This window comes from Neofelis nebulosa, chromosome 11, assembly GCF_028018385.1.
Source record: "Neofelis nebulosa isolate mNeoNeb1 chromosome 11, mNeoNeb1.pri, whole genome shotgun sequence".
Classification (NCBI taxonomy): domain Eukaryota; kingdom Metazoa; phylum Chordata; class Mammalia; order Carnivora; family Felidae; genus Neofelis; species Neofelis nebulosa.
Window position 1 is genome coordinate 87,882,704 of NC_080792.1, and position 24,222 is coordinate 87,906,925.

The 24,222-nt window shown below is 48.3% G+C and overlaps 1 protein-coding gene across 6 annotated transcripts in view; it reads right to left on the bottom strand.

The window, feature by feature from the left end:
* KDM2B (lysine demethylase 2B) overlaps positions 1-24,222 on the bottom strand; it is a 154,901-nt gene that overhangs the window by 103,738 nt on the left and 26,941 nt on the right. For 2 of the 6 annotated variants that reach the window (XM_058691304.1, XM_058691307.1), the window contains 3 exons: positions 22,107-22,251; positions 19,072-19,150; positions 17,738-17,784 (listed from right to left, as the gene is read on the bottom strand). In XM_058691304.1, the coding sequence (XP_058547287.1) occupies positions 17,738-17,784; positions 19,072-19,150; positions 22,107-22,251 (271 nt within the window). Of the gene's footprint in view, positions 1-17,737; positions 17,785-19,071; positions 19,151-22,106; positions 22,252-22,561; positions 22,745-22,919; positions 23,010-23,317; positions 23,857-24,222 lie in introns of those variants that run through there. The other 4 variants (XM_058691302.1, XM_058691305.1, XM_058691306.1 and 1 more) reach the window with 4 other exon arrangements.

Below are 24,222 nucleotides of genomic sequence, written 5' to 3' on the forward strand. Positions count from 1 at the left end.
GTGTCTTTAGAAGAAGGTCAAGGTCAAGTGAAAGATGGAGGAGAGTGTGAAATAATGTATCTATAAGCCAAGCAATGCCTGGAGTTACCAAAAGTAGGAAAAGGCAAAGCAGGAGTTTCCTTCAGAAACTCTAGAAGGAACCAATGCAGTCAACACCTGGATTTTGGACTTTGGCTTCTAAAACTGAGAGAATAAATTTCTGTGGTTTTAACCCACTTGGTTTGTGGTACTTTGTTATGGCAGCCCCAGAACACAAGACAACAGGCACCTCTGGGGTGGGAGGGTCTCACGGGAACATGTAAGGAATTACAATCCTTCCTAACCTGGGTGGCAGGCGTTCGTTTTAGAATTTTCTTTTTAACTTTTCAGCATATATAATACATTCCACATGCAAAAATGGATCAAAGGACTCATGTTTCAGGTTCCTGTCTTTCCTCAGAGCATAAGATCTTTAAACAAAGTACCCCAATGTCCTCATCTACAACAGAGATAAGACCACCTACCTCAAAAAACAGTTGTGAAAAAAACATTTTTAATTAAAAATTTAATTAATTAGGTGTCATTTAAAATTTCATTTTTTTAATTAAAAAATTTTTGTTTAACATTCAGACAATTAATGCTGGAGGCAAATGAAAGGCTCTTAAAGGTACCAAATGTGCTATGGCATCTCACTGCATACAAACTAAAGATTTGTATATGCAAGTCACAGCTTCCTGTCCCTGCCAGTCTAAAATGACAAGATTGTCAGGGCACCTGGGTGGCTCAGTTAAGCATCTGACTCTCGATTTCAGCTCAGGTCACAACCTCACGGTTTGAGAGCTGAAGCCCCATGTCGCACTCTGTGCTGAGCGTGGAGCCTGCTTAAGATTCTCTCTCTCACTCTCCCTCTGCTCCTCACCCCCCACCACTGCTTACACACGCATGCACACTCCCTCTCTCAAAATAATTAAATTAAATTAAATTAAATTAAATTAATAAAATAAAATAAAATGACAAGAATGTACATATCAACCCCTTCTCTTTCAGAATACTTCTGACTCATTAACCTGAGTCCCAAACTTGCACAATAAATGTACAATTTTGACAACTCTAAAATAGTAGGTCATCATATCAATACTATTCTATCGAGTCAGTATTATGTATGATGCCAACTTATATACAACGAAAATCAAAGACTGTACTAAAAAGATGTCAAAAAACATAACAGCCCAAATCTGGTTCTAAAAAAAATCCTCTTAAAACTGGGTAAATTTATCCGTTTTTGTGAGCACATGTTATATGTACACACATATGATATACACATAATGCATGTAATAGGCATGTGTGTATAAATATGTCACATATGTAAACAATAATATAGATATACATTAACATGTACATGTATCATAATGTACACACATATTTACATTAGAAAAACTCTAAAATAAATTAGATGTTCTATAGTCAGTTATTCATGGTATGTACATCGTAATGTACAAGTTGCTGATACACATATATATATTTCATTGCAGTTCATCTGCCACACAATGTTACATCAGTTTCAAGTGTACAACAGTGATTTGACAAGTCTCTGTGTCATGTTATGCTCAGCACTAATTGGAGCTACTGCCTGAAACCACATGACACTGGGACAACTCCTGCCTGTACTCCCTATGTTGTGCCTTTCGTCCCCATGACTTATTCATTCCGTAAGTAGAAGCCTGTACCTTCCACTCCCCTTCACCTCTTGAAATTAGTGGTAATTTTTTTTTTTATGTTTATTTTCGAGAGAGAAAAACAGAGCGGGGAAGAGAAAGGGGCAGTGAGAGAGGGAGACATAGAATCCGAAGCAGGCTCCAGACTCCGAGCTGTCAGCACAGAGCCTGACACAGGGCTCGAACTCACAAACCATGAGATCATGACCTGAGCCGAAGTCGGACGCTTAACCGACTAAGCCACCCAGGTGCCCCCAAATTAGTGGTTTCTTTAAAACACGTAACACCTTCCTTACAGGACATTCATATCCACATGTAACTGTGAGTAAATTGTGGGCACAAGTGTGTTTTCAAATATGTATGTGCCTTGCATATACCATGACACTTGCCTTTTGTAAGATATTTTATGCAACACTTACAACTCCTGTTTATTTCCATGTATACAGAACCCCCGCAACAGACACACATATATTAACCTATAAACTTTTGCAGCTTTAAAGTAATCTAACCTATGACTTTTGCAGCTTTAAAGTAATCTAGTTCAATAGTATCATTTACTTACAAGGGTGCAATAATTTCCAAAACTGTACCATGACCCCCTAAAAATGTTATTTCCCTGCATACGTCAAGGTATTTTATTTATTTTTTTTTATGTTTATTCATTTTTTGAGAGAGAGAGAGAGAGAGAGAGAGAGAGAGACGCAGAGAGGGAGACAGAATCCAAAGCAAGCTCCAGGCTTCGAGCTCACAAACCTCGAGATCGTGACTTGAGCCAAAGTCAGACACTCAACTGACTGAGGCACCCAGGTGCCCCAAGGTATTTTAAAAAATAATAAAACTAGGGGCACCTGGGTGGCTCAGTTGGCTAAGTGTCCGACTCTTGATTTTGGCTCAGGTCACAATCTCACAGTTTGTGACATCAAGCCCCACACTGGGCTCTGCACTGACATCTCAGAGCCTACTTGGGATTCTCTCTCTCCCTTTCTCCACCCCTCGCCCGCTCGTTCTCTCTCTCTCTCTCTCAAAATAAATAAATAAACTTAAAAAAAAAACAAACTGTGGAGTCAACTGAGGTGGCCCATACGAAATGCTGGAGGTATGAAAGGCACAGCCCGGTGTTGGCTCCCTCCTCTCCTGGGCCTAACCTTAGTGTCCTCTATCCCACTAACCGGCTTACCCCGCGGGCTCCTATGGTTGAATTGTGTCCCCAAAAAGAGATGTTCAAGTCCCAACCCTGGACACCTGTAAATGGACCCTATTTGGAAATGGGGTCTTTGCATTTGTCATCAAGCTAAAATGAGGTCAGAGTGGATGAGAGTGGGCCCTTAGCCAATACCAATGTCCTTATAAGACACGGAAAATTTGGACACACACAGAGGGGACACAGTGACATAAAGATGGAGGCAGACATTGAAATCATGCAGACACAAGCCAATGTGTGAACACCAAAGAAGCCAGCAACTGCCAGAAGTTGGAGGAATCTCTGGAGAATTCTCGCCTAGAGACTTCCCAGGAAGCCTGGCCCTGCCAACACCTTGATTTCAGACTTTTGGTCTCCAGAACTGTGGGGGAATACACTTCTGTGGTTTTAAGCACGTAGGGTGTGGTGCCATGGCAGCCTCAGCAAACCAAAAGCAGGGCGAGAGAATGACAGGGTAACCCCACAGGGTTCCATAAATATCCCCAAAGGCAGAGAAGGGCTATTCTGCCCCCCTGGCCTCCCCCACCGCATCCCCCCCCCAACCCCCACCACTGTCCTAGGCGTTACAGGACAGACATACCCTGTAACTAAACGTAGTTGACTAGAAGCTTCGAAAAGAGAAAATGTCATCCACCAATGACATCCTACCACTTAATCCTAGATGCTAATTCTTTGTCAGCTTGTTTCTTGTCTCTCTCCCCTACTACTCTGTAAACAACATGAGGGCAGGAGTCTTGTCTGTCTTGCTCACTACTCTGTCCCACACATCTAGAACAGAGAGCCTGGCCCATAACAAGAACTCAGTGAAAATACTTGTGGAATGAATAAATAATGTTGGTGTTTTCCAGTTATATGTTCCGCCCAGCATATGACATATGATCTCACATATAAGTAACAGTCAGACTGAGAAATGGCCTGGGGGTGCCTCAAGGTGGGTATGTGTAACCCTCTCCACGCTAGAGATGAAGCCCCCCAACCTGAAAAACATCTGGAAATCCTGAGCAACCAGGAGCCCCACCAGTGCGACAACTGTCCCTGAACACAGAAGGACGTGGGTGGGAGAGGCCCGTTTTTTCTTTTTTGAACACACACCAGGCTCCCATCACCCTCATCACAATCCCCAGGGCTCTCAACGCATCCTCACTTCCCTCTGCTCTTAGCCAGGTGCAGGCCCCAGCTGACCCCACCTCAGCCGGCCCCCCACCCTCTGATGAAAAGGGAAGTCAGGGCCTGGAGGGATGGGAGCAGTGAGGAGCAGCTGGGGCTGACGGGGGGGGGGGGGGGGGGGGGGGGGGGGGGTGGGGGGGGTGGAGTAAGGGTATGCAGGAAAGAGGCCCGAGGGTGTGTGAAGCTGAGTGACTGGGTCTGGAGCAGAAGGTCAAGACACTGGTTCTAAGAATAGTTTCCTTGGTGTGCAGGGGAGCTCCATCCAGTTCCCCAGGTGTCCTGGAAACCACAGTCTGTGGGAGGGCTTGAAGCAGGAAGAAAGGGAGGAGGGAAGTCAGTTCTTTTAGGTGCCTGGGCTCCATAAACATAAACCCCCAGGGAAACGCGAGGACCTAGAAAATTCAACTCTGCTGGGTTCCGGCCCCCAGAAAGTAGGGAGAAGTGCAGAAATGATAGCACACTTTCAAGGGAGGCAGAAAGAGGTGGGGAGAAGTGACCACGGGCTTGAGTCTAAGATAAGGGCTAGGCTGAAACAAACAGCAGAATAGGGGAAGTGTCTCTCCAGGTGTCTTCCAGTCAACAAATGACAAAGGATGATCAAACTAGACCGTCACCAACCTTGTAGCCCCAACACGATAATGAAGCTAGATATCAAACATCAATGCCTGCCAACATCAGAGAGAGAGAGAGAGAGAGAGAGAGAGAGAGAGAGAGAGAGAGATGACCTGCCATTATGTGCCTCCTGATGGAAGAACAGAACATCATCTGTGAAGTAGTGTTGCCAGAAAATATGAATGAATGAATGAATGAATGAGTACATTTCTGTGTGGAGAGACAGAAATGAACCCGAAACTGATCAGGAGTCTACATCCAACTGCCAATTTACAGAAACTACACAAGAAAGAACACAAGCTACTCCAAGGGAATGCTATTGGCAAAATCCAGACCATGAAAACTCTACAGGTCAAACAATCCAACTTCTTCAGACTGGTATGAGATGGTAGGAGGGCCTAGAGATTATAAATAAGAGACTTAAAAGGCATCACAACCAATCACAATATAAGGACATTATTTACCTTCTGACTCATAGAACTGGCAAAACAAAACAAAACAAAGAAGTGATATGTATGGTAACATGAAACTGGGAGTTTGAACAATAAATATAGATATTTACATATTTTATTTATTTTTTAAATTAATTATTTTTTTAAGTAAGCTCTATGCCCAATGTGGGGCTTGAACTCACAACCCCAAGATCAAGAGGTGCACACTCTACTGACTGGGCCAGCCAGGTACATCTGATATTTACTCATTTTAAGGAATTATTGTTTTTATTCTTTTATTTTTATTTATTTTTATCTTTTTTAATGTTTATTTCTTGAGAGAGAGAGAGACAGAGTGTGAGTGGGGGAGGGGCAGAGAGAGAGGGAGACACAGAATCCAGAGCAGGTTCCAGGCTCCAAACTGTCAGCACAGAGCCCGACGCGGGGCTTGAACTCACGAACTGTGAGATCATGACCTGAGCCAAAGTCGGACACTTAACTAACTGAGCCACCCAGGCATCCCAGGAATTGTTGTTTTTAGAAGATGAGGTGTGATAATGCTATTATGACTAAGGTCTTATTTATTTTATTTTTCAAAGCTTATTTACTTATTTTGAGAGGGAGAGAGAGCAGGGGAGAGAAGGAAAAAGAGGGAGAGAGAGAGAATCCCAAGCAGGCTCTGCCCTGTGAGCACGAAGCCTGAGGTGGGGCTCAAACTCATGAACCATGAGATCATGACCTGAGCTGAAATCAAGAGTCTGACACTTAACTGACTGAGCCACACAGGCACCCCTCTCCTCATTACTTTTTTAAATTCTCTCCAGCAAATCCCAGCTCTGTTCCTAGCTCTGTGGTTTCAGGGGACTCATTTACCCTTTCTAGAATTGGGAGGGTGTTCATTTGTAAAAGGGGCCCGTTGATGTAAGAAAACCTAACACAATGTCTGGCACATGGTAGGGTGTGCAACGCACTTAGCCACTACCCACAGAGCTGGTCTGGGTCCTGACGTTTTGAATAGGAAATGAGGAGGTGTCCCAATCAGACAGATGGGGGAAAGGGAGCTCATGCCCCTGCCTCATATGTGGTCTTCTTAGGCCCCGCGATTTTAACCCTGAAGACACAGCCCCGTAACAGGCTCTTGTATTCTCACATGAAGACCCACACTGGAGGCAAGGGTGCCTGGTTTGTTGGCTCCTCCCACAGGAGGCCACGCAAAGAGCGGTAGATGCCTCCAGGGCACCTGGAACAGTGTCAAGAGCCCTGGGCTGAGTTCCAGTCCCAGCAACCCTAACTGACCCTGCTCCAGGCCTCAGTTGCCTCATGTGCAAAGGCAGGAAGAATGACCTTTACACTTCTGTTTTTACCACCATAGAACTCCTTCTTCAAACAGAAGCTCTGACAAGAGCCAAAGGCATAAATAAAAACAAGCAGCTCAGGTTAAAGCAGGAAGGGGGGGGGGGGGTGCGCTGAGAACTCAGACCGATTCTGGGGATTTCCCTTTGAAAACCACTGGGTTAGGTCTTTTCAGGTCCTCTTCTAGGACCGACACACTGATTTTTAGCCTACTTCTTAAATAGATCAGATCCCTTAAACATGAACCGGAGAGAAGCATGTGGGGGACAAGACCCACAGGCTTGCCCCAGGGGTCACTGGGGACACTGGGGCCTGTGGGGCCTGCCTGTCCTCTTCAGTCTGAGCTGGGAGATTAAGAATCAGCCCTCCATCTTCTCAGGTTCCCAGTCTGGTCTGCTGCTGATGGCAAAGGAGAGCTGGCTGTAAATGCCAGGTCTCTGAGCAGGAAGCTCAGTACCGGGGGAAGAGGCGTGTGCCCCCAAGGGACAGAAGAAGGGACAGATCAGTGCTAACAATGGAATGTGGCCCTCCAAGCGTTGGGAGCAGCCACCTCTGGAGCGGGTGACAGGGACAAGCTGCCCTTTGGATCCTGCAAGGGACCCAGAGCAATGGAACTCTTCGGCTTCTGAAGTCAACGGGTTACAGGGAAAATTTTCCACGTTGAGCAGTGTCTGGCGTCCCTAAGTAGGCCAGCAGCTCAACCCCCCTCCTTTGCTCTCTCCTCCCCGCCCCCCCATTCTCATTGGTTCTCTGAGCTCACAGGCTACACACACATCCAACAAATTCCAGCTGCAGAAATTAATCCATAGCCCCACGGCCCTTGCTTTGAAGGCCCCATCAGTCAGCTCCAAGAGCCACGGGCTCAGAGCCGGGAAGAGGCTGCTGAAAGTCACCTTGAACACTAATATAAAGTATACACAGGCACTGACCCCAAACTCCTCCTGAGAGTGCCCACAACTGTCCTCCATCGTCGTTCTGGAACCCTCTCTTTCTTCCTCAAGTTTCTCAAATGGTTTTTTATTCTGCTCCTTGAAAGTGTCTCCTCATCCATTTCACAGAGGTAGTGTTTATTAGCAAAAGCACTGGCCACAGTTCAAATCTCACTCTTTCCTAGCGGTGAAGCCTTTGGTATGTATATGCCTGAAGTTCTCTGGGTCTCTGTTTCTTCATCTGTAAAGTGAAGAGAATAGGACCTTCTGACACGATTACTGAAAGCACTTTGTAAACTTAAAAGCAGGAGTCCTTTTGAGGACACTCTCCCAAACTGAAGGTATGAGGGAAAGGGGAGGGCCCAGAGCAGACACTATCTGCACCACATGGGACAGATCTATTGTAGGGTCTAGGCTTCAGTGTCTTCACTGTGAAGTAAGGTGCTTACAAAGGTCCTTAAGTTCTCCCTAAGCACTGATATCTTCTGGCTCCTCACCTCTGCACCTTTAAAAATTATCTCCAGCACAGATCCAATACCAGGATGTCCTCTGTGCCCCGGATGCAAGATCCCGACCCTCATAGACAGATGAGCGTAAGATACAAACCAGGGGCGCCTGGGTGGCTTGGCTGGTTGAGCATCTGACTTCGGCTCAGGTCATGATCTCACAGTTCATGAGTTTGAGCCCCACGTTGGGCTCACCGCTGTCAGCACAGAGCCTGCTTGGGATCCTCTGTCCCCTCTCTCTCTGCACTCTCAAAAATAAATAAACTTAAAAAAAAAAAAAACGGAAGAAGATACAAACCCAGGCTAACAAATCAGGGTGAAACCCAATCAGCCAAGAAAATCCAAACAGACACTCAAGCCAAAAATACTACAGAGCTCTGGATTATGGGAAACCAAGAGCCAGCCACGGTACTGTGCAGAAGTTAAGAGAACAGCTCCTTAGTCAAATGGATATGGGCACAAATCAGCAACTCCACACACTAGCTATTTGTGGACAAATCACTCTGAGCCTCAATTTGACATCTATGGAATGGGAATAGTGGCAAATACAGTTTTATGTGGATCAGACGAAAAAATACAGCAGAGGTTCCTGGCTTCTAAGATCTCAGGAAGTAACAGCTAATGAGAGTAGTTCCAGTCTAAGGAGCTACCCACAGGGGAGTGATTTCTATTAGGTAAACAGTGGGCAGAAGCAAGTTTAGCTCCCCAAGGCCCAGGTACAGTCAAGATTTTGATTTCAGAACACTGGCATTCCAAGGAAAGGGAAATAGGACAAACCAGTGAGCTGGGGCTCATCTTAAAGAAAAAAAAGGGGTGCCTAGGTGGCTCAGTCAGTTAAGCATCTGACTCTGGCTCAGGTCATGATCTCACAGTTCGTGAGTTCAAGCCCCGTGTCGGGCCCTGTGCTGACAGCTCGGAGCCTGGAGCCTGCTTCAGATTCTATGTCTCCCTCTCTCTCTGCCCCTCCCCAGCTCACACTCTGTCTCTCTTTCTCAAAAATAAATAAACATTAAAGAAAAGAAAGAAAGAAATAGGGGCACCTGGGTGGCTCAGTTGGTTGAGCGTCGTCTGACTTTGGCTCAAGTTATGATCTTGAGGTTCATGAGTTTGAGCCCCACATGGGGCTCACTGCTGTCAGCCTACGAGCATAGAGCCCACTTCAAAATCCTCTGTCCTCCTCTCCCTGCCCCTCTCCCGCTTGCACTCTCCCAAAAATAAATATTTTAAAAATAAAATTAAAAAAATAAATTAATTTTTAAAACTTATTTAACAAAAAAAAAAAAAAAAAGAAAAGAAAAAAGGGAAAAAAAAGAACTATAACCGAACTCCTCTGAAACTCTCCTTCCTTGGCACTCAGGAGTCTTAGCCTTCCTGACTTCATGCACCTTCCTCTGCTTGAGTTTCTATCTGTTCTGCCAGGTGGATGCCTCCCGTGCCATCTGTCCACCCTGGATTTCTCTCCCGAGCTCCATTCAACGTGGCCAGAACTAAGCCCATCCACACCCCCCGCACAAGTCTACTTTTCCTCTGGGTTTCCATTTACAAGCATCATCTTCTCCCAATCACTGAAATTCAAACCCATGTTTGAATCTGATATGCCATCTGCTGTCCAGGCAACTTGCAAGTCACTTGTCTCCAGGCCTCAGTTTTTCCCACCTGTGTAAGGGGAAAGCAAGACTAGAGGAATTCTAAGAGCTCTTCCAGAGGGGCACCTGGGTGGTTCAGTCGGTGAAGTGTCTGACTTCGGCTCAAGTCATGATCTCTCTCTCTCTCTCTCTCTCTCTCAAAAATAAACATTAAAACAAAAACAAAAACAAACTCTTCCAGAGTTTCAAATGTAAAGTGTCTATGATTTTAAACCAACTTAAAAAAAAAAAAGAAAGAAAGAAAGGTCTGGAGGCAAGTCAGCTATCTTTGACTTTTTTTTTTTTTTTAATATTTATTCATTTTTCAGAGAGCACAAGTGGGAAAGGGGCAGAGAGAGGGAGGGACAGAGGATCCAAAGCAGGCTCCACGCTCCGCTCTGACAGCAGAGAGCCCAACGCGGGGCTTGAACTCACAAACCTCAAGATCATGACCTGAGCTGAAGTTGGATGCTCAACCGACTGAGCCACCCAGGCGCCCCAGCTATCTTTGATTTCTCAAGTGTGAGAATTTACTAAGCACAACCCGTCAAGGGCACATCCAAGTCTGGTGAGTCTCCTTCACCAGACACAATGCAGACACCAGTAACACTATGAAGGAAGAATGAATGGAGGAGAAAGTCATGAAGCAAAAGTGTGGGAAGCACCCAGAGCTGAGTTCAGGTCCCATGTAGATCGCCCATCCACGGGCCATGTGGGTTGTTCCCCCTGAGCCTCGGATCCCCAACGGGAGAGTGAACAGTAACAATTTATATGATTATTGGTGAGGACACAATGAGGCCATTTGGTAAACGGACAGTAAAAGACAGGTGATTATTTCTATAATTGGATAAATAAATACTGAATGAGGTGATTTGTCATGAATATTTTTCAAGAAAAGGGGTCAAAGAAAACATCGGTGAGCTAGGATATCCTCTTTAGAGAGAAATACGGTAAGATAATATGCAGGACACAATCAGTGACACAATTGGTAGAGAGTGAGTGGGGACCCAGCACTTTATGGATATGTTTTCTCAGAAAGTTTAAAGCATCTTCAGAGGCAACTAGAATTCTTTCCCAGTCTCCCTATACCCCCAACTCCCAACCCACATATGTGAAAATATCCCATTCTTCTTAAATGGATTATCTGGGATTGAGCCCGTTATTTGCAGGATGCGGGGAGCTGCTCAGGGGACACACTGGAGCATCCAGAAACAGACGCATGCAAAAGCAGTCACCTGATTTACGACAAAGACAATACTTCATTGCCGTGGGGAGAGGATGCTTTTTCAATCACGGTACTGGATTAACTGGATATACACGCAGGAGAAAAGGGATCGTGACCCTTATTGTGCACCAAACACAAGAATCAATTCCACATAAACTACAGACCTAAACGTGAAAGTCTGAACGATAAAGCTTTTTTTGAGAAAAACACATGAAGATCTTCCAACCCTGGAGTATGCAAATATTTCTGAAACAAAACACAAAATAAGTAATAGACCAAGAATCGCTAAACGGTCTATGTTAAAAATAAAGAACGTCTGTCTGTTCATTCAAAGACACCTTTAGGGGTGTGAAAAGGCAACACAATCCACAAAGTAAGAGATTTTGGAATGTATAATCATATCCAGAATAGATCAAGAAACTTTATGTTGTCGGCTGAATTGTGTCCCCTAACATTTATGTGTTGAGCTCCTAACCCCCAGGATCTCAAAATGTAATCATGTTTGAGAACAGTCTTTAAAGAGGTAATTAAGTTAAAATAAGACCTTTAGGGTGGGCCCTAATTCAACAAGACTGATGTCCCCCTTTTTTTAAGCTTATGTATTTATTTTGAGAGAGAGAGAGCATGCACATGAGTGAGGGAGGGGCAGAGAAAGATGGAGAGAGAATCCCAAGAAGGCTCTGTGCTGTCAGCGCACAGCCCGATGTGGGGATCGATCTCATGAACTGTTGAGATCATGACCTGAGCTGAAATCAAGAATCAGACACTTAACCAACTGAGCCCCCCAGGTGTCCCAAGACTGATATAAGAAGAGATTAGGTCACAGAAACAGAGGGAAGACCATATGAAGACACAGGGAGAAGACAGTCATCTACAAACCAAGGGGAGAGGTCTTCAGAGAAACCAGCCCCACAACAAACACTTCCATCTTGGACTTCTAGCTCCATAATTGTGAGAAAATAAATTTCTGCAGGGTGCCTGGGTGGCTCAGTCAGCTAAGCGTCAGACTCTTAATCTGGGCTCAAGTCACGATCTCACAGCTCGTGGTTTGAGCCCTGTGTTGGGCTCTGTGTTGACAGCACGGAGCCTGCTGGGGATTCTAGCTCTACCTCCCTCTCTGCCCCTCCCCTGTTCATGCTCCCTCCCTCTCTCTCTCTCTCTCTCTCTCTCTCTCTCAAAGTAAGTAAATAAACATCTAAAAACTTTAAAAAAAATGTTCTGTTATTTAAATCATCCAGTCTACGGTACTTCGTCATGGCGGCCCTCGCAAACTAATGCTTCTTACAATCAACAAGAGACAACCCTTCAAACTAATGGAGAAAAGACTTGATCAGACAGCTCACATAAACATATGAAACAGAGTTCAATTTCATTAGTTATTAAAGAAATGCAAACTAAAACCACCATGTGATAAAACTATACTTCCTCCAGCACAGAAGCGTGACTAAAATTAAAAGGATGGGGCACCTGGGTGGCTCACTCCTTAAGCATCTGACTTTGGCTCAGGTCATGATCTCACAGTTCGTGAGTTCAAGTCCCACATCGGGTAAGCGGGAGCCCTGCTTCAGGTAAAGCACAAGCCCAGGGTGAGCCCCGCTTCTCTTTCTCTCTCTCTCCCCGCCCCTCGTGGGACTCTCTCTCTCTCTTTCTCTCTTCTCCTTGCTCACTTGCGCTCTCTGTCTCTCAAAAAAAAAAAAAAAAAAAAAAAAAGGATGGAAAGGGGAGCCTAGGTTGCTCAGTTGGTTAACTGTCTGACTCTTGATTTCAGGTAGGTCTTGATCTCAGGGTCGTGAGTACAAGTCCCGAACTGGACTCCGTGATGGGTGTGGAGCCTACTTTAAAAAAAAAAAAAAAGGATGGAAACATGAACTCTTGGTGAGGATGCAGAGCAAGCCCTGTGGACGGTTACTGACAGTGTCTACTAAAACTAAACACGTGCTCATACCCTGTGACCCAAACAGTTCCACTCTTAGGTATATGCCCGACTGAAATGCACCCATCTGTTCACCAAAAGTCATGTCCCGGGGTGCTCATAGCAGCCTTAAACTGGCAGCTATCAGAGTGCCCATTAATAAGAGAATGAATAGAGGCACCTGAGTGGCTCAGTGAGTGAAGCATCTGACTCTGGATCTCAACTCAGGTCATGAACTCAGAGTCATGAGTTCAAGCCCCGCATTGGGCTCTGTGCTGGGCATGAAGCCCACTTACAAAAAATAAACAACAATAATAATAATAGGATGAATACATAAATAGGGAAATAGTCACACAACAGAAAACTACAGCAATGAAAATAAACCACCTACAACTATACACAACAGTATCGATGAGTCTTATAAACACCAAGCTGAGCAAAAGAAGCTGAAAGTAAAAGTAGACGCCTGCCTGATTCCACCGTCAAAAAGTAGGATGAACACAGGCGAAATTCATCCACGCTGCTAGAAGTCAGGATGACAATGGAGGGCAGTGACTGGATAGGGACACGGGTTGATTCTGGAGTGCCAGTGACCATAGTACGTTCAATTTGTTAAAATTAATCAAGATGTATGGTTATCATACGTGCACTTTTCTATATGTACATTATACTTCAATAAAAAGCCTTTTTTTTTTTTTAAAGTGTACCGTGTCCTAAAAATGCAAAGTGCCTTTTTTGTTTTTAAAGGCGAGGAGTTAGGAACGGAGACCAGGTATCTGAATTCCCAGAAGGCACATAAATGGGGCTGATGGATCAAAGCCTGATTTACGGCATTAGAGAAGAATCTGTGGCTGCAACCGGTGCCTCAATAGCTGGCCCCTTCTAGAACAGTTGCCTCCCAAGGTATGAGGCCTGGGGAGGGGGCAAGAGTCTAGAAGACAGAGGGTGAGATCCCACACTGACAGGGTTGGCGCAGCCTTCCCCATACCCTACCTTCCAAGGCAGAACTCCTATTTACGTTTGGGACATGTTAATGTCGCCCAGCAACCCTGGATAATCGCCCCTTCCCCACTCCCAGATCACTTGCTTGTGCTGCAGCTGACCCCAGCCACCAGTTCCAGGGGTGGGGTGCTGCTAAAGCCATCAGAGCCAATCCAGAGACATTTGATGGAACGACTGGCAGGTCAGGAAGGAGAACCTGAGCTGGCAGGATAGAAGCCGGAGCTGCTGGCTCACCGTCTTTGCCACCACATGGGGAGAAGCTTGCCCAAGAATGAAGCAGAAAGAGGAAGCCAAAGAGGGAAGCAGAAAGGAAAAAGAAGAGTCAACCTCTCAAGATCTCCTTGGAACACCTAGATGTAGACGTGCCTGAAGGTCACACTCTAAACCTATTATGTAAGCCAGTGAATTCTGTTTTGCTTAGGCCAGCTTGAGTTACATTTGCCATTTATGTCACTGTGAAGTATGTGCCCTTTTGCTGCTCCCCGGAAGCCTGCGTGCACTCTCAGAGGTTAAAATGGGCATAATACCCCATGCTAACTGCATGGAACACACTATATCTTCACAAAGCACTTCAATACCCATCAATCCATTTGATCATCACAGAAATGCCAAGAGAGATAGGGTGTAGATATCACTATTCCTGCCTTCTTTGCCATCCCAGACTTTCGAGAGCTGGCAAGGACATGAGGACCATCTAATTGAGTCCTCTTGCTTCAACAACCAGACAAATGAGGTGCAAAGAAAGCAGTAGAAGCCTGGAAATGACTAGAGCAAAATAAAACTGCAAAGGGCTTTTAAGTTCCTCAAAAGGGCCAAGAGCAACATTACTAAGACTCTGATGTTGCCTGAACCTCAGACTTGAGAATCTAGCTTTCATCCTTGCTCATAAAGAGAATTTTATCGGGGCTCCTAGGTGGCTCATTCAGTTAAGCATCCAACTCTTGATTTCGGCTCAGGTCATGATCTCATGGTCCATGAGTTAGAGCCCACATCGGGCTCTGCGCCGACAGTGTGGAGCCTGCTTGGGATTCTTGATCTCCCTCTCTCTCTGCCCCTCCCCTGCTCTCTCTCTCTCTCTCAAAAAAACAAAATAAACTAAAAAAGAGAATTCTATCACATCCATGGCCTTCCTTTATAATAAATAATAACAGGGACCATTCATCAAGCACTTGTCTGCCAACGAAATGCCAAGCATTCATTCATTCTCTTCTAGAATCCTCCTCTGAGGCAGATTCTGCTACTAGATCTATTTTGCAGATGAGGGAACAGAGGCTTAGGTAGATTAAGCAGCATGCCCCAAATCAGTCAACTGGCAGAGGTGGGCCTCAAACTAAGGTTGTCCAGCAGCAAAGGGTAGGGTGGGGTTGTGGCCCCAGAATGAGTCGAATGTGCCAAGACTTAATTTTGGGAGTCCATCATGCCATCTTCTGCACAGGGTCAGAAAGTCTGCAGCTTCTGCTGTGATGTTCACTTCCTTCAGCATTTCTAGAATCCAGCTTAAAAAAAAATTATGTCCTAGGGTGCCTGGGTGGCTCAGTTGGTTAAGCGTCCAACTCTGGCTCAGGTCATGATCTCGCGGTTTGTGGGTTCGAGCCCCACGTCAGGCTCTATGCTGACTGCTCAGAGCCTGGAGTCTGCTTTGGATTCTGTGTCTCCCCCTCTCTCTCTCTGCCCCACCCCTGCCTCCGCTCTGTCTCTCAAAAATGAATGAACGTTAAAAAAAAAAGAAAAAGAAAAAGACAGGCAGGGATGCCTGGGTTGCTCAGTCTATTAAGCATCCGACTCTTTTTTTTTTAATGTTTGTTTATTTTTGAGACACAGAGAGAAATGGAATATGAACAGGAGAGGGGCAGAGAGAGAGGGAGACACAGAAACTGAAGCAGGCCAATGTGGGAACCCACGAACCATAAAATCATGACCCGAGCTCAAGTCGGATGGTTAAAAACTTGAGCCACTCGGGTGCCCCAAATGTTCGACTCTTAAGCTCAGCTCAGGTCTCGATCTCAGAGTCTTGAGTTTGAGCCCCATGTTGGACTCCATGTCGGGCGTAGAGCCTACTTAAACTTAAAAAAAAAAAGATCAAAACAGGAAAAAAAAGGACAGGCAATAACAAGGTTTGGCGAGGATGTGGAGAAATTGGAGCCCTCCTGCATTCCTAATGGGAATGTAAATGGTGCAGCTGCTTTGAAAAAGTCTGGCAGTTCCTCGGGTTAAATAAAGTTAACATATGACCCAATTAACTAGGTGTAGACCCAAGAGAAATGAAAACATGTGTTCACACAAAAACTTGTACACAAATATTCATGGCAGCATTATGTGTAACAGAGAGAAAGAGAAACAAGCAAAATGTCCACCAACTGATTAATGGATAAACAAAATGTGGTCTATGCACACACGTCCACTGGAATCATATTCAGCCATAAAAAGGAACCAAGCACTGGGGCGCCTGGGTGGCTCAGTCAGTTAAGTGTCCAAGTTCAGCTTAGATCATGATCTCAAGGTTTGTGGGTTTGTGGGTTGGAGCCCCATGTCTGCTGTGCTGACAGCAGACAGCCCACTTCAGATCCTCTGTCCCCCTTTCTCTGCCCCTCCCCCACTCATTCTCTCTCCCTCTCTCTCTCTCAAAAATAAATAAAAAAAAAAAGAAACGAAGCACTGACACCTGCTACAACATGGATGAACCTCAAACACACGATGCTAAGTGAAAGAAGCCAATCACAAAAGGCCACATATCATATGATTCCACTTCCACGAAATGTCCAGAACAGACAAACCCACGGAGGCAAAAAGCACATCCCTGGTTGTTGGGAGTTGAAAGCAGAGGAGAACTGGGAGGTGACTTTAGAGGTGATAGGATTCTGAAATCATATCGTGGCGATGGCTGCACAACCTTGTGAATGTACTAAAAGCACTGAGTTATACACTCCAAAGTGGTTAAACAGTGAATTTTACAGCCTATGAATTTTATGTCAATTAAAAAAGTGTTTTTAAACCTCTCCCAAAGAGAGTGATCAGATTGCATGTCTACCCCCTTCACCCCACTTTAAAACTCCCCAGGGCTTCCCACCACACTGGGAGCCAAACCCAAACTCCCCACCAGGGCCTGTAAAGCCCTACATGACTCTGGCCCTGTGACCTCTCCCCTTTTCTCCTTTCCCCCTTACTCACTCCACTCGTCCCCCACCTCCTGGCCTTTGACCTGGCCTATCCCTCAATCTGGAATGTTCTTTCCCACAGCTGGCTTCTCATCAGTCAGGCTTCTGTCCATATGTACACACACACACACACACACACACACACACACACACCCCAGGCCCTCTCTGACCAGCCCATCTAAGACACAGCCCATTACCCTGCCTTGTTTCTTCATAGGCCTTATCATCTTCCAAAAAGGTATCGATTTTTAAAAACTATTTACTTGTCTGTTGCCTATCACTCCAACCAAGAGGACAGGGATCTTGTCTGTCATGTTCACAGCTCTGAACTTGCCTGCCAAGAAGGAGCTACTTGAGAAACACTTCTGGAAAGAACGGATTTATTGAAGGACGTCCTGTAACATCTGAAATGCCAGGTCAGGAGTCTGGAGCACTAAGTGATCACTCTGCAGAGCACACTCGGCAGGTGCTCGGGGAGTTAATAAGCATATGCTGGGTACTCAGTGGCAAACCCCACCCTAGACCTGTCTAGAACCCTGAGGAAGCAGGAAGCAGGATCCCTCCCCTCCAAAGTCTGAAAGTCTTTCAGGGGTCACAAAGCACCCAGTGTTTACCCAGCAAGCCCCAAACAATGCAAAGGAGAGATCTAAGATTGTGTTGTGATGGAGGCTAGGGTCCAAATAAGCCCTCATAAAACTGTGCGCTGGCCAACACCCTCTCACACAGCTTCTTACGACGTTGCAATCTGACCCTGTTCTCCGGAATGAGATGGTTGCAGCTCACACCTGCTCCTGCCTCCTCCCACGGGGACTTTCTTTTCAGAGGCAGTTAAGAATCTAAACAGGAGGGTGGCGAAGACCTCTGCCTCTTGTCCCCCCCCCCCAACTTTGGCATCTCTGAGCTGCACACACAGTGAGCAACTTACCCACTAGGAGTTTGACATCTCGGACTGTGAAATCAGGGTCAGGCATCCTGGAAAAAGAGAAGCACAGGTATTTGCTGAGAAGCCAGAAACAACAGAGTTAGACCCAACTCTGGGGCAGGGGGAAACCATTTTTCCAAGAGGGTTCCCTGGCTCTCAGTTGGGGAACCCAGAATGAGATAATCCAGAGGGAGGGGGATAGACCAGTGAGTGCCCCCAGAGAGGGTCACTCTCCAACCATCGAGCCCTTTCCTCACTCCAGTAGGCAAACCAAACCCCCTCACTCTCCCCAGTAGGAATTCAGCACTGCCACAGAAAAGTGGATGAGACATCCACTGTCCACCCCACTTTTCAGGGGAAGACTGAATTGTGGTGTCAAAGGTAAGTCCTAGAGTTAGGCATTCAAACACCTGCTTTCTTTTAGGGTCAGCAGCCCTCTCTTTGTCTCTTCCCCTAGCAAACAATCTCCATAAAAAGGAGCTCTATGGAGGGTTGGAGGGATCCCTTTAAGTTCAAAGGGGAAAAAAAAAGACACACATCATTCCAATTCCGGGCATTTGGTAACATAGGCCATAATGACTGTGCTGACATTCACTATTAATTCACAGTGACGCCAGAGGTTTGATTTCTACCCTGGGAATGAGACTCTTGAGCGAGCCTGGCAGTAGATGCTGGAGAGGGAGGCAAGCTGGGATGCCACCCACAGCCTCCTCTCCACCCCAGCCCAAGGGGCGGAAACCTGTTCTTCCAGCCTTCCTCCCTGATGTCAGATATCTCCCCCACCCCACCTGGAGCTCTGACAGATCTCAAAGAGAAGGGAAACCAAACAACACACTGTTGGGGAGGCAGGTGCTGGGGCAGAGAAAGAGGAGGCAAGGAGCCTGGCAACCTAGGAAACATGCCCTCCACAGAAAAGGACCAATTTCCAACGTAGTGGGAGTCCAGAGTAGAAAAATATGTATCTAGGTACCCTGCCTCTGGAGTTAGAGACTGGCCAATCCCTTCACAGCTCAGGCCCTGCCTCAGTTTCCTAATTTGGGGAGTACTATGTTCTCTTTAGAAAGTCGCTGGACGTTAACTGTGATGGGTCAGGGAAAGAAGTGAACACTGTTCAAAGTACCCTCTGTCGTCTCTGCCCAAATTCCCTGAAAAAGATCAGTCTTTGGAGAGTTTTTCCCCTTTGTCAGGCCTTGAACAAAGAGATTCTATCCCCAGGTAGTGAAGAAAGATCCTTCTCTGTGATGAGAGGTGGGGAGAAGGGCTCAGGAAATCCATCCCAAACTATAAACTGTAAGGGAGTGAGACATGGGAAGAAGCAATTAGTTTCAGCAACTTACTTAATCCCCAGTCCATCCTTTTCTCGAAATATCAGGGGAACCCTGAGAGCTTCTCTCTGCACGTACTCATAGTTGAAATCTGTTTGGATATTGGAATTAAAACAGGTTGGTTAAGTCATGAGGGAGCAAATGAACCACGATCAGTTGGTCAGAGGAAAGACATGGTTATATTCGATGCAGGCACCAGCTCTAGGGCAAAGCTCCCCGTAAAACGACAAGGAAATGGAGCAGGCACAGCCCAGGAGAAGCCAGGCCAACTATCAGCTCCTCTGCCTACTCAGTCATTCCCTGCATGCCCCACGGGTCAGAACTTGTCAATGAGCAGCCCAAGGCCAGGGAGGGTGGGGAAGGAGACTCATGAAAGGGCCCCGCACAGAAAAAGGCCCCAGATCGCTGAGAAAGAGGGACAGAGAAACGCACCCCAAGCTGAGCTCAGAAAGTAAAGGCAGTGCAAAATTGAAGAATACCACCTGGGAGGATCTGAAGCCCCAGAGAGGAGGCTGGGAGGAGAGTTCTCATTGTAGCTGAGCATCAGGGAAGATCTTATTGTAATATCCTGCATAGTGAAGGGGAGGGGGGGGAAGCTGGTTTCCCTGGAAACTGTGTATTTGGTGCCAAAATAACTAGAGAACTGGGCACAGCTTTGTTGTCTTAATAGTGAAATTCTGCTGCAGCTATCACAATACTTGCTTCAACTGGGTAACAGAGCAGAATGCTCCCCAGGTGAAGGCTGTGTGAAGAGGGCACACTGAGGCCCAAAGAAAATTCACAAGGTAGTTTTCTGTCCCGGGTTTGTCTAGCGTAGACCCCAAAACCCTTAACGAAAGCCCTGGAGAATGAAGGAGGCCTTAGTTTCTATGTTCTTCGAGTTCCAAAACCAGGGGATCTGACCCAACCTTCCCTATCCCTAAATAGGGAGTTGAGGGAAGCGGAGATAAACCATCACATCCCCAAAGCCTCAGGTGAACCAAGGCACTCCACAAGGGCACAAGCCCTCCCTGGCCAGTCAGAAGAGAGATCACAGGCCACTGAAGCCCCTGCCCCAGGCAAACGGTTCACCAGGGCAGCTTGGTGGGGGAGGAGGCCAAGGCAACCCTGCTCAGAGCAGAGGGAGAGAACAAAACGAGAGCTGGGGAAAGCCCTGACCTTAGCAGCTCAGATCCCCAGGGGCTCACAGTGAATGGGGATTCCTAAGGATTTAAAGGCAGAGAAGTTTAAGAAGCTTCTACTTTGAATCCAGGCTAAGGGCTCCTTCTGTTTCTCAGCTCCTCCCTCGAATTTTGGGGCCAGATCTGAATTAACTACCAAAACGCAAGGACCCTCTCCTTTGAAAAGAGCCTGGACAGCAGATTTAAGGACTCTCCCTAGCTGGAATCCACCCCCTACACGCCCACACCCAAAACCCAGCTCCAACACACCCCCCCCCAGCTTCAACTTCCTCAAAAGAGCTTGAGAAAACACTCAGATTTGGGGCTGAGAATTCCTCACAAATAACTAGGAAGAGTTTGCATGTCGTTTTCTCATAGGATTCACCAAACTCAAAATGAGAAGGAAACGAGAGGAATTAAAATCCCATTTGTGCTAAGGAAATTTAAATGTAGTTGAGACTAGTTCTCCACCCCCCCGCCCCCCCCCCCCAGACTGTCTGCCTGCATATGCAATGCTCTTAAGACTTGGCAGGCTGGAAGAAAGTTCTTCTTCCCTCCCCCAACAACTACCCCCTACCACTGAACCCCAGGAAGCAGTGGGCACAAAGGAGAAACTTCAAAAATGCAAAGCCAGGACTGTCTCATCTGAGGGCTAACCTACAGCCCCAGCCACTCAACCAGAACCTGGAGGGGGAGGCCTTTCCCCTGTTATCAGCTCACTGAGGGATGGAAGGGTTTTCCAAGGTGGATTGGGGGGGGGGGGGGGGCAACAAAATGGAAATGGTGTATTATAAAGGAAACTTGAGTATCTGAGAGGAAAAAACCAAACTTAGAAACCCCAGAGAGCATAGGGAAATACCTAGGTAGGCAGGGGTATCTCCAAAGCCCCAACCCCACAGGCAGAGCCAGAGGCCACACAGGGCCTCTGGAAGTCTCAGACCAAGCTAAAGCATCACCCCAACCTTGGCGGGACACCACAGACACCTTTCTAATACTAGAGCCAGGGAGAAACTCAGGCCGTGAAGATCTAGGGGTGGCACCCCAAAACCCCAGAGGCTTCCCCAACTTCTCCTCTAGACTGGCAGGGCCTACAAGGGACAGAACTCTCGAAGTCTTAGTCTGAGAAGAGACTTGGTTCCCCAGAGGGCTACCTCAAGTTTTCACTTCAAACTCCGGTGGTCAGGGATCTCAGCCTGAAGCCTGAGGGGGTAGAACTCTCTTACCCCCAGTCCCCACTTCAAACTGTCAAGGCTGAAGGGCCAGAGGCCTCAAGCATAACTGGGGGTTCCAGACAACAGCTCTGAACTGACCCAGCCTCTGCTCAAATCTGGCAGAGACCAGAAGGTTATGGGGTTCTGCAGATCCCAGGGGCTGAGGAGGCATCATTCAGCAACCAGAGCATCCCCAGCACCAGCTCCTAACCGGCACGGCCCGAAATAGGACGGGGTTTGGGAGGCTTCGGGCCTAGGGGGACTCTCATCACAATGTCCCTGGGACACCCAGCCCCTCTCCCAGACAGGCAGCCGCACCTCACGCAGCTACAAGGAGCTGAGCTGGCTCTGGGAGGGGTAGAATGCCGCGCACCCGCCCTCCCTCGGCCCACCCGTCAGTCCCCAGGTCCCTCTGACCACCAGTCCCCTGGCTCTGCCCACCCTGGGGCCCACTGTGGGCGCGGGCCGGGTCTAGGCCCACGCCCGGCTCCCGTTCCCGCCTGCCCTCCTCCTTCGCCACCCCACCCCACCCCCCCAGTGCTCGGCCTCGTTTCGTCACCGGATCCCCTGGAATGGGGGACGCGGGCGCGAAATACGAACCCAGCCACCGGCAGCTCCCTCCCCACGTGCGCTCGGCCCGCGGCGCGGAGCGCGGCCCGAGGAGGGGGCGCCTCACCTTTGCCCTCCATGGCGTGCACGAAGTCCCCCTGGTACAGCTGACTGCGCAGCTTCTCCTCCAGGCTGAAGCCGCGGACGCTGACGATCTCCTCCACGTCCGACAAGTCCTCGTTCTCGTCGTATCTCTGGCGGTCAATCGGGCGCTGCAGGGACCCAAACCAGAGAGCCCGAGGCATTATTGGGGGGACTGGGGGTCGTCTCTTACCCTAGGCCCAGCTCAAGCAGGTGCAGGAGTCGCGCGCCCCCCGCACCCCACCATTGCGACCCGAGCAACTTTGCGCAAATGCCAAAGATGCTGAAAACCGGGATAACGAGAGGGGCCCGCACCCCCGGGGACCGGCTGTGCCCTGTACAGGGCACTCCCCTCCTGCATCTTTGGAGGCCATGGAAAGGACATCTGGGGGGCTCTCCCTTGGCCTCCCCCACCCCCGATAGGTGTTGAGTTTTGCCCACTCGGCCGGGAGCCTGGTTATGTAACCCGCGAAGGGGGCTCCGCGCACGGGCTGGCGGGGCATTTGTAGGCCCCGGGAGGAGCCGCCGCAGCGCCCCGCTCGGCGCTAACAGCAGCCCGGGCGGCCGCGGCGACAGAGCCGGGAAGCCGGAACCGGGGGCCGGCGGCATTTCTAAGACTGGAGCCGCCCCCGAGCTACTCGGGAAGCTGGAAAGCTGAAATGGAAGGGCTGAGACCCCAGCCACCCCCGCCGACCGCCCGCCAATGCTAGAAGAAGAGGTGGAGGGGGAGGTCGGGGCTTGGGAGGGGGAGAGGCAGACGGCCCGCCACAAAGCTCCCATCGTAGACCCCAAAACGCACCAGCAGCTGCCTCATCTCCCCACAAGCGCGCGCGCACACTCACTTCCTAAGGAGACTCCCCCACCACTCCCCGCATCCCCTGCCTCCTCCCTCGACCGCCCAGCGCCGGGCCCTGCAGCCCCCCAGATTCCGGGCGAACCCCGAGCCCGCTCAGTCCCTCTCCACGCCTTTCCCCTCTACCACCTCCCCACTTAAGTGTCTGAGACTCTGAGCCTCACAAGGGACTGGAGGAGTAAGCTGCTTGCTTCCTTTTGCATGCAATTTATTATATTTTTTTCCGGTCCTCTTGCAAAATACAGAAAAGGAAAGAAAAGGCAGCAAGAAACAACAACAACAAAAAAAAATAGATCTATCATTACCAGATACAGATTTGGAAAAAAAAAAAAAAAGCTACACACCAATCTTCTTCCAGAGTCTTTCTCTGCCTCCATTTTTTTAGGAGAGTTCACCAATTAATTGTCAACACTCCTGCCCCCTGCATTTTGGCGGAGGGGGGAAGGAGGGAAGACCAAAGAAAACAAACCAAAAAATAAATAAATAAAGCAAGCCAGAGCCGAGATCTACAAAGTTTTGCACCAACACTTAAGCAGATCCGTTTGCAAAGTCCTAGGAAACCATTTTCAGCAGTTGTGGGGGGGGAGGCGTCGACGTCATAATCCCCGGAACGTAAACATTGTTGCCGATCGCGCTCTGAGCCCGCGGCCGGGCTAGTGGAGGGGGCAGTCGGCCCGGGATGGGGGGGGCGGGGGCGGCTGCCCGAGGAGGTGAGGGGCGGGGAGGGCGCCCGGGAGGCACCGGGCGCCGTTAGCGCCCTGGCATCGCTGTTTTGTTGTTGGGTCACGAGTGCGCCTTGCACGCAGGCGCCGCCGCCGCCCGGGAGTTGTGTGCAGAGCTGACTTTTGGAGGGCTGAGTTGCAGGCGGCGGGCGCATCCCGGAGATGGCGGGGCAGGGAGGGAGGGAAGGAGGAGGGGGTGGGGAGGGAGGTGCAGATTTGCACGGCTGGCCTCAGCGGGAGGCGCGGAAATGCAAGCCGAGCTTGCTGGCTAGAAAGCCCCCGAGGCCTGGCACCCCCCAAAACGACCCCCCACCTCAATTCCTGCCCCCATTGCCCACGGCCCCCACGGGCCACCCCTCTTCCTCTTCCTTCATCCACCCCACCCCATTACCTACGTGGCCGACCCAAATTCAAAGAGCTTTGTATATATAATTGTTTTTTCTGCTGCATGTCTTGTTTTTTTTTGGGGGGGGGTGGTGGTGCCGGGGGTGACGATCCTCTCCAGACCCCCATATGCGGACCTGCCA